Genomic DNA, 11,226 nt, shown 5'->3' on the forward strand with positions numbered 1-11,226 from the left:
TTCACAGATGGGCACTTCTTAAACAACGCCGTGTCCAGATAGTTTCAGAATAATTTTTTGTTGGTTCACATGAATTTCTTTAAACAAAACGTGTTTGTTTCTAAAATGTAAGATATACATGTACTTCGGTATGTAAATTCTTGTTATTTTCAAGAATTTGAGTAAAAGTGTAACTTTTTCATCTTTAAAAATATGTGAAATTTATTTTTGAGAATAGAAGTATGTTATTGTTATTATTAATTTACATAGTGCACGAGTTAAAGAAACAAGATTTCACTTTTTAATTGTAAGTCGTTGTATTCAAATATAATGGATATAAGATGTACATTTATGTAAAAATTTCATATGTTGGCAAAAAATGAACACTCTGCAAAAAGAGGATATTTTACAAATCAAAAGTTTATAGTACATTGGCTGGCGAGTGTGTAAAGTGCGCTTGTCACAAACTAGTTTTAAGGAAAAGCACTTCGATTTTTTTTACGTCATAAGGGATTCTGTTATAAGTATTAAGTAACCCGAGAACATTATAACATGCTCGTAATGTGATAGGACCTTGCTGATTTTGTACAATCGTAGAGAAACCAAATCTTAATTGGAAAAAGAAAATGCATATTTGTCGAACATTGTTAAGTTCACACACTCCTATCTGTCAATTTAAAATAGTTTGTCATTCTTGAATTTTTACTGTCGATATAAAAATAACGATAAAAACCTTAGTTCGATACAAACTTTAAAACTGTAATACACTTGCAACTCTATCCATCACGACTCTGGAGCTCACTAAAGAAATAATAAACACTTCTGACCAGAGTATATACACTTGTTTATTAAAAAACTAAATTCCAGTGTAACAGTTTCAACAACGTAACGTAGTCTTCATCAGACACTAACTGAAAGAGATATCTTAGAGCGCAGTTATATATACTAAAAGTGAAAGTCCTTGTGTGCTTGGGAAGCCATCTGGGTCGGACTTCCCCGGGCGTCACCTTCCGGCCACCTGCCCTGACCTAATTACCCTCCCACCTGTGTTTATCTTTTCCAGACACACCTGTTGTTTATCCTGACCAATTGCCTTAAAACATTTTCTCTTAATCTACCTCCGATGCCTATTAGAAATAAATAACAGACTATACTACATACAACTGATTATAAATACAGCAATACAAATATATATATATATATATATATATATATATATATATATATATATATATATATAGACATAAAAATAAACTATAAAATATAGCAATATATAAAAACTCTATATAACTATATACAATATTAAACTATATATACTATTAAATATATGAATATAAATTACATATAAATATGTTCAATCTTGTTTTTTGCCTTCAATTTGTTCTAATAATTTATCCCATAGATCATGTATTAACAGTCCACTTGTCCAGTTCATTAATTTGTCACTTTTCTCTTTCTTTATTCTTCGTGCTTCCTTCCATTTTCTTATCATTGGTCTATTCTCCCTTTCTAGCCCCTTTACACCTTCCCAATCTATATCATGTCCCGTTTCTTTAACATGTTTATATATGGCATTGTTTTCTCTCTTAAGTCTCACATCATCCCTATGTTGTTTAATTCTCTCCCTAAGTTTTTTCCCTGTTTCCCCTATGTATATCATATCACAATCCTTACACGTCACTTTATACACTACACCTTCATCTTTCTCACATATTTCCTTCGTTCTACTTTTCGCTTTCTTGATCATTTCCAAAATTCTTCTTCCTCCTTTTCTGTACGTCTTCACACCACCTCTTCTAAGTAAGTTCTTTAGTACTTCTGTCTTCTCCCCGATGCTCTCTATCCCGTGCCATTTGTTCTCCTCTTCCTTTCTCTCCTTTCTCCTTCCTTTCCTTCTTTCCTCTTCAATTCTGTTCTTCCTTAACTTCTGTCTGTTGTACCCGTTCTGCTCTAGTAAACTGTGGAACTTCTCTATGTCCTCCTTCTTTTTCTCCTCTTCAGTATCTATTTCTTCTATTCTTCTCTCCATATTCCTTATGAAGTTTCTTTTGGTGCTGTAATCCACATCACTTCTTTCGTGGCAATAAACTCCTGCTGCACATTCTTTCCTATACCATCTTGTTGTAAATCGTCCATCTTTTCTCTCTATAGTCATGTCCAGGAAGTTTATAATGTTGTTGTTCTCCACTTCCATTTCCAGTCTTATCCCTTTTTCTTCATCTTCAACCTTCTTTACGAATTTTTCCAGTTGTCTCTTTGTTCCTCTCCATACTCCCAAACAGTCATCCACGTATCTGCAAAACAATATAAGGTTGTTTCCACCTTCTTCTATCACTTTCTGCTCCCATTTGTTCATCACCAATTCCGACAATACTGGGCTTAATCTTGAACCTATACTCAGTCCTTCCTTGATCTTGACTAGTTTGTTCCCTATCGTACAAAAACTGTTGTCCCATATTACTCTCAAGGCTTTCACTATCTTCTCTTTCTTCCAGTCTCTTATTTCTCTCCCTTTCATCTCATCTTCTATGACCTTCACTATGTAATCCCTCTTTATACTCGGAAACATTGCTTTAACGTCAATACTAAACATAATTGTTTTCTCCTTCTTATTTCCTATACATTCTAACATTCTTTTCACTTCCTCCGTATTCTTTACTCGATGACTCTCTTGACCTATCCGTATCTCTTCTGCTATTTTTCTTAACTCTTCTTCCAATGGTTCTAGACAGTTTCCTCTACAGTCCAACACTGGCCTTAGCTTAATCTCTTCCTTGTGAATCTTCGGGAATCCTTTCATCCTTGGAATCCTTCCTTCTTCTTTTACCCACTTTTTAAACCCTTTTCTTCTTCCATTCTCCACCACTTCCTTGAGTACCTCATCCTTAATCTTCTTCTCTCCTATGACTTCGTATGTTTCATCACAAAGATCATCCAATTTTCTTTCATACCATTCTTTCTGCATCACTACCACTGCACCTCCTTTGTCCGCTTGTTCAATAACCACGTCTTTCCTCTTCCTCAGTCTTCCTCAAAAGAAACTTCATAAGGAATATGGAGAGAAGAATAGAAGAAATAGATACTGAAGAGGAGAAAAAGAAGGAGGACATAGAGAAGTTCCACAGTTTACTAGAGCAGAACGGGTACAACAGACAGAAGTTAAGGAAGAACAGAATTGAAGAGGAAAGAAGGAAAGGAAGGAGAAAGGAGAGAAAGGAAGAGGAGAACAAATGGCACGGGATAGAGAGCATCGGGGAGAAGACAGAAGTACTAAAGAACTTACTTAGAAGAGGTGGTGTGAAGACGTACAGAAAAGGAGGAAGAAGAATTTTGGAAATGATCAAGAAAGCGAAAAGTAGAACGAAGGAAATATGTGAGAAAGATGAAGGTGTAGTGTATAAAGTGACGTGTAAGGATTGTGATATGATATACATAGGGGAAACAGGGAAAAAACTTAGGGAGAGAATTAAACAACATAGGGATGATGTGAGACTTAAGAGAGAAAACAATGCCATATATAAACATGTTAAAGAAACGGGACATGATATAGATTGGGAAGGTGTAAAGGGGCTAGAAAGGGAGAATAGACCAATGATAAGAAAATGGAAGGAAGCACGAAGAATAAAGAAAGAGAAAAGTGACAAATTAATGAACTGGACAAGTGGACTGTTAATACATGATCTATGGGATAAATTATTAGAACAAATTGAAGGCAAAAAACAAGATTGAACATATTTATATGTAATTTATATTCATATATTTAATAGTATATATAGTTTAATATTGTTATAGTTTAATATTGTATATAGTTATATAGAGTTTTTATATATTGCTATATTTTATAGTTTATTTTTATGTATATATATATATATATATATATATATATATATATATATATATATATATATATATATATATATGTATATATATTTGTATTGCTGTATTTATAATCAGTTGTATGTAGTATAGTCTGTTATTTATTTCTAATAGGCATCGGAGGTAGATTAAGAGAAAATGTTTTAAGGCAATTGGTCAGGATAAACAACAGGTGTGTCTGGAAAAGATAAACACAGGTGGGAGGGTAATTAGGTCAGGGCAGGTGGCCGGAAGGTGACGCCCGGGGAAGTCCGACCCAGATGGCTTCCCAAGCACACAAGGACTTTCACTTTTAGTATATATAACTGCGCTCTAAGATATCTCTTTCAGTTAGTGTCTGATGAAGACTACGTTACGTTGTTGAAACTGTTACACTGGAATTTAGTTTTTTAATAAACAAGTGTATATACTCTGGTCAGAAGTGTTTATTATTTCTGTAATACACTCTCTGTGGTATTTATCCGGTGAGCCTTTCATAATGTACTTCTTCCTTTATAATATTAATTTCTATGTAGTGTTTTCATTTTATAGCACTATCGGTTATTTATTGTGTTAATGTGTAAAGCAGAAGTGAAATAATACGGTGTTATGAGATGTATTTGGTATATATATATATATATATATATATATATATATATATATATATATATATATATATATATATATATATATATATATATATATATATACAATTTGAAAGCTCATTTTGTGGTCTCAAACTGTGTACTGATAAACGAATAATGTACAAGACTCTTTACGTAACCATACGGCAAACAGATAATCTCCAGAAAGGTGGTTCTGGGGATCTTTCTATTGCAAGATAAACTAATGAGTGCCTCTCGTTATTCGGTACATCATACTTATCCATTCGGCACATTAACGCACTGCCCCCCCCCCACCACCACCTTATGAGCCTTCGGAACGCCCCTGCTATAAATACCATAGTTTCTTTGTCAATTTGACCTTACACGACTTGACTTTCGAAAGTTATTTTGCAATTGAGGGTTAAAATAATATGCTTTACTTGTACTGTGTGTTAATAAATAAAACATAACAATTACGTATAAGTTCTTATGAAAAGTCGACCCTTACTAAAGGCATACTTGAAAATGAATGAATGAATGAATGAGAAAATGAATTCATCTTCATTGTTTTAGTCACACTCAATGATATACGATAATCTTTTACCTCATATTTTATTGTCATTTCCTACTTCACTTTATGCTACTCTTTCAAAAATCAGTGACTTTATATTTTAGATACATTGTTTATATATTGATAACTAAAATTTACCTAAATTATATTTCAATGATATAATAATCGCAAATCCTAATCAACTGTGTTCACAGCACAAAAACGCACAGGATTCACGCCCTCTTTTATTATGTGAAACAAACGTAAATGTGTCGACGCGACGGGTGCATTTCAGTATGCTCCCGCACGTAGGTTACACTAGAGTCCTCTTTGGATTATTTTTGTAGGTTAGTAAAGTTAGTGAAGAAAGATATGAATGGTGAAATTTAAAACTATCGATAACATAAGTGATAGCACCCATAGATTACATTTATTTATGTATTTATTTACTTATTTTTACATATAGCTTCAGTAATAAACTTTGTAGCACTGATATCTACAAAACTTCCAAAGTATGCAGAGATGATGCAATCCTTACTAAATCAAATGTCCTGAAAACGAAAATGTAGTTAGTTTATTCGTATCATCCTCAGATTTTCTGCTATGATAATGATGATAATTAACTGCTGACAGGTGTAAATGTAATTTGAGATGTAAAATAAAAGGTGTTTATGAAGATAAATTTTAAGTTTTAATGAAATACATGTATGTGATACTAAACATTGCAAACGCATCATTTGCAAACTTATGTGTATATCGTTATTACGTATTCATATACAGGGTGTTCGGGAAGAGCCGACAAACTTTGCATATGTTCATAACCTCAATAGAAGAAATATGCAACTTTGATCGAAAACGCTTAATTATGGGGTAGGGGTAATGGACGGGTCCCATTTCCCTTTATGAAGTTTTTCCATCTGCAAGATGTTTTGTTGAAAACGCTCACCCTATTCATTGCTTATAGGAGCTAATTTTTCAGAGAAATAGCCCAACTCAAATCAAAATGCAGACACTGAATTAATTTAAAATACTTATTTCACCCTTGTGCCTTGCAATTTTTCAAGAAGATTCTGTACCAGTATTTCATAATTTTCTTCTCTTACAAGTAAGTAGATCGATGTTGAAATCTAGTTTCTTGACCAAACTTGGCAGAGAAGTGTGGAATATCAAGAAAGGATCGTAAGCAAAATCTGAAGTGCTTCCATCCATAAAGGCGGCCGCAGTTGCCAAAAACCTGATTGATCAGAATAAACCATAACAATGTGTTTCAAGTTTGAAAATTTCATTTTATTTGTAAAATGGGTAAAAAAGTGAAAAACAAAAACACATTAACAGACACCGGGAAGAAGGAGATATCTATTTAATGGTATGCTTATCATGGCCGCCATCTTGAAGTCGGCCCTGTTGTATCTCGCTCGATTTTTTTTAAAATAGAAAAGGGGTGATGTAATATATCAAAGTGGGCTAGAATTTTACGAGAAATACAATGGTTAAGTCTGTTTCCACAACTTTATATTTGTAAGAATAAAAGTGAAATACATGCATCATATAAGTGAAATGCATATTGATACGAATTCATTGGTCCAAAGATTTCTTAACAGCTGTATCTTTTTGAAAAGAATTCTGGTCTTGAAAACCTAATGTACACTAGTGAGAACATCGTAGGTAGCTACTTATGAAAGATATAATCAACTTGAAATCGTTATCTACTGCAGACAACAAGAAATGGTGATGAGATTATCACAAACCTTAAGGGACTGATGGAAGATGGATGGCATATGTTCCATTGGATTATTCGAGTCAGAAGACAAACCTTCATTAACAGCCATCTATTCAGTATTCACTAGTATATATTCCGTTTTCCTAACTTGATTTAAAAAATACATCCACGGAATTTTTCATGGGAGAGGGCAAAGTTTCCTTCTGGTTTTGTATTTTTAATATAGCTATAATAAGAGAAAGGAAATGGAAAGAAGTAGCACTGAGGTTGATTTATTTGATACCATCTCGGTATTCACGGTGGTATCACATGACATAATTAGTAAGAACGCCAGGAACTTGAACTTAATGGGGTGTTCAAAATAAAAGAGGGTGTGCGCCCAGAATAATACACCATGATGCAACAATATACATTTTTTACGCAAACTCAAAGGAAACAATATTTTTAAGCCCAGGGGTGTGTGTAAGGAAATGGAGAGTCTTAGGTATGTTGGGGATGTGCAAAATACTCCCTGGACATATCTATTTTTACAACAGAAGTTGTCAACGTAAATATAAAGAAACTACTACAGCATTATATTCAGAAAATATTTGCTTATGCCCGAAAACTTAATACAAACTATTCACTTACTTGTTAGTGAGAGGCCATACCTTTTCTTGTGGAGTCCATGGATGTACATGTATTGCAGTACGTTTTGTGTGTATTTGACAACCGATATTAGAAGAGCCATCTTAACGGTGTCATGGCCACTTGGCAGGGCACACCACGAGCAGAATGGCATATATTAATTACATGTATTGGGAGCAAAATTTAGTCATAGGGACAACAACATACTTATTTATTCTGGGGCCTAATATGCTGTTAAAACGGCACTGAAGAGTAGATAAAACTGGAGAGTAGAGTAGACGGCACTGGGGCGGGGCCCGATTGGGAGCAATCGGTCCAATCGGCTTAAGGCCGGCCCTGTTTACCACTGAACCAGTAATGTATGTAATGGTTGCTTTGACTTTCAGTTGAACTGGTCAATATGGAAAGTTGGTTTTGGGGGTATTAGTTTATAATGCACTAGATAAAGATTTTTGTGTAGGTTAAGTTTATGTACACCACTCGAAAGAATTCTTTAAAAAAATATTCTTTAATTCTCTTCCCTCCAAAACATTTGCTCTGGGCTACATAATGATATTACACTTACCAAAAGTTTGGTCTTTATATACTAAAATTAAAGTTCTAGTTTTACATCCGTTATGCCCTTTGGGATAAAGGAGACGTATGATTAATGAAAGTGAATGATTATCATACGTGGAATGATAGTATGGGAGTAACCAGAATAATGCTTGAACGGTATGCCTCGTCTCTCAGACGGCCACCTTAAAAAGCAGCAAGATATTTTACATTTACACATATACATATAAATACATATACAGGGTGTTTCAAAAGTTCCCTGACAAGGGTTCCAAAAGTTATTACAGAGTTACAACAAAATATAAGAGGGGAAACAGTCTCCAAATATGATGTTTTCAATCAAAAGTGAATGATTTTTTTAAAACCGGAAAAGCCGTTTCGGCTGTATACTCTTTATGTGCCCAATGTTAAATGAGAATGCAACGTTGCCATTTACCTGGACCACTACATAAGGGAATGGAGTTACTGTCTTTTACGTTAACGTGTTGATGGCCAGCTCCCATTTCAAACAGTAACTTCATTCACTTACGTTATGAAATAAGTGAAGAATCAAGTAACAGACCAATGAGAGCTTTTATTTCTACTGGATCAGAGTCTCTATAAGTATATTTGATAGTGTAATTAGAATGTTTTTGTCTAGCTATAGCATTCACTTTGTTTGTCTGCAAAACATTAACATTTATCATTGCATCTGGGAAAGGTTGGCTCACCACACCTCATCTTTGGAAGGATTTTGTCCGAGCACTCGAGCCTGAATAGTCCAACCATAGAACCCACCTATAATGATGTTATGCTGCAAAGTCCTACTGTTCCTAGGAGGCTCTTTGGAAGACCACGTGTAACAATCCTTGACTACATAATTTGCTGGTGGAACATCAATTTGTACTGGGTCAGGTGGTGGCAATCCTGTCAGGTCTTCAACATGTTTTCCTTCTGAATTATCTTCCTCCTCAACCTCCAACTCTTGCTAGTGTATCTACTTGTACACCACTCGTATCGTTAGGATCGTAATCCGGGCCTGAATGCGTATCGTCAAACTCGCTAATACTCTCATTAGAAACATACTTTTTTCTGCCAGTAAACAACTAATACGTGCATCAAAGTCACTATCGGTTGGGCAAGCAATATCTCCAGGACTAGTACAATGCCTCTCCATTGCAAAAAAAGATTCATAGAAACATAGTTCATAAAAAAACAAACACCAGACTTAAAACTTTGATACGCTTACCCGTATGCCCCGTTACACAGGCTGGGGAGAAAAGTAACAGTTCCCGTATGCCCCGTCTGTCAGACGGACTAACTTTCAAAAATTCAACTACTATACAAAGATGCCAAGCTCGTACTGAGTCGTAGAAATTTCCAGAGGTGCAGGGTGAAAGGGGTAAGGTACTGTGGAGGGGAGGTTTCTAGAGCCTTCATTGTTGCCACACCATGGAAACAGAAATATTTCCCCGTCTCACGGACGGAGCATACGGTTTAAGTGTTAACCCGGAGAAAACTCACGGACATAATGTTGTCCATCACATACTTTTATTGACTGTTATCGAACCACAAACTGCGCACCAGAGCTCTCCCACCGAGCTATTGTGCCTCTCCTGTTATGTATTTAGTATTAAATGTTATTTGTAAGTCTTCCAAGTTCTAATGTTCTTAAACTTATTCTGCACTGATATAGTTCTCATATATAGTCCTTTATCGTATATTTCTTGCATCTATATGTACTGTTCCTTGCCACAGTCTAGAACAGTGTTTCTTCCAGACATGTTTTTTGGGGGGCACTGCCCCCCCCCGGAACTCTGACAGTGCCCTCCCGGAGGAGACCAAAATAATACGTCTGTAATAGCAAATAAAATAGTACCAGCAGTGCCCCCCCAAAATACTAAGTGTGCCCCCTCGTAACATTTTGTCTGAAAGAACGACTGGTCTAGAAAGCTGCTAACTTCGGTGCACCTTCTCATCCTAAATAGTATTTTCGTATATTTAGCATGATACCATGCTTTGGCTCGAGTTTTGTGTTTACCTCATTATGCAAATCAAGATTATGAAGAACATGGCCTACTCTGCTGCGAACCACGATGAAGGCTTGAATTTGGTGAAGTTGACGGATACGCAGACCATCATCAGGATCAATCCTTACAGTAAAAGCCGTTCCCTACAAACTATCCCGTCTACAAGAGTTTGATTACAGGATCACGCCATCGGTTCCAACTACTCTGCTTTTATTTTAAACTACTCTTGATACTAATTTTTTTTATTATGTTTTAGTTTAGCACAATGCCCACGATAATGCTCCAAGAATAAAGGAAGCTGTGCTCATAATCATGAATGAAATCATCGAATAACGATAGGAGGGAACAGGAAACCCACGCACATAGTGTTTTGCTTCCACAAAGTCCACTTGACGCGCGCTGGGATTGAACCAAGCACGCACACATAAAAATGTTAGCGATCTGCTATATATTGGTTAACTTTCTCTGGTTCATTTGTGTGTTTACGAATATATATTCGCTTACGGAACAGTAAGAACATCAGTCCATAATCGCAAGTTCTTTTACAAACTCATAAGGAACGGACATGAACGTGTCATCCGGGCATCCGAATCAAACCTAGTCCATTCGATAAACATAACAAAGATATGTTCATGTAAAAAAAAAAAAAAAAAAAAAAAAAAGTGCTGTGGACAACGGAGTAAGTCCCTGGTGCATCAACACTGTTCATTGGAAAGTCATGGTTTATAGTTCGTTTTCTTCAGCATGAAACAAGCTTTCCAGAGGTGCTATGTATTGGAGTCCATAACATGCATGAACAGGGGAAATTAGGAGAATGGGAAAATTCCCTCCAGAAATCCCTACCATCAAATTTGGCACCCCCTCTGGAGTGGCCCCGAGTAAAAGCACTCAATCCAAATGTATCTCGAAAAATACTATAGAAGATAAGAAATGTGTGTAATAAGTTTTGTTTTGATACACCAGGTTGGATTTTGAATGTACAGTGCGTATTGGTGGTATATAACCATTCCCCATACCTATTCCGCGTATCGAAACAAAATTTGGTACACACGTTTCTTATTCACTATAGTATTTTTACCCGGGGCCACTTTATAGGGGGCCAAAGTTGATGGGAGGGATTTCTGGAGCGAATTTTCCCGACGTTCTCCCAATTTTCCCTGTTCAAGTACGTTATGGGCACCAATACATAGCACCTCTGGAAAGCTTGTTTCGCGCTGAAGAGAATGAACTACAAACCATGGTTTTCCAATGAACAGTGATGATGCAATAACTATTTCACTGCGAGTCTACGATTTTTTTTTTTTTTTTTATATATACTAACAGAGT

General features: G+C 35.6%; 1 protein-coding gene across 1 annotated transcript; it reads right to left on the minus strand.

Annotated features, from left to right (window-relative positions):
• Window positions 1–341: 341 nt before the first annotated feature.
• On the minus strand, window positions 342–2,944 carry LOC145679972 (uncharacterized). Its single transcript, XM_081750421.1, has 2 exons — window positions 2,050–2,944; window positions 342–367 (listed from the first exon to the last, which is right to left on the minus strand). Exons 1-2 carry the CDS (start codon window positions 2,942–2,944, stop codon window positions 342–344), a joined length of 921 nt encoding a protein of 306 aa, XP_081606547.1.
• Between the last annotated feature and the right edge of the window lie 8,282 nt (window positions 2,945–11,226).

The sequence above is a fragment of the Thermobia domestica genome, chromosome 1 (genome assembly GCF_964235325.1).
Source record: "Thermobia domestica chromosome 1, izTheDome1.hap1.1, whole genome shotgun sequence".
NCBI classification, from domain to species: Eukaryota; Metazoa; Arthropoda; class Insecta; order Zygentoma; family Lepismatidae; genus Thermobia; species Thermobia domestica.

Bases quoted from the DNA above. Each gene is read 5' to 3' on its own strand.
- LOC145679972 (XM_081750421.1), bottom strand. From the start codon at position 2,944: ATGCAGAAAGAATGGTATGAAAGAAAATTGGATGATCTTTGTGATGAA. The intron at 368-2,049 runs GTGATGTGGATT...CTCTTTTTGCAG, and splicing joins AGTTTATTGCCACGAAAGAA to AGTGTTCATTTTTTGCCAAC.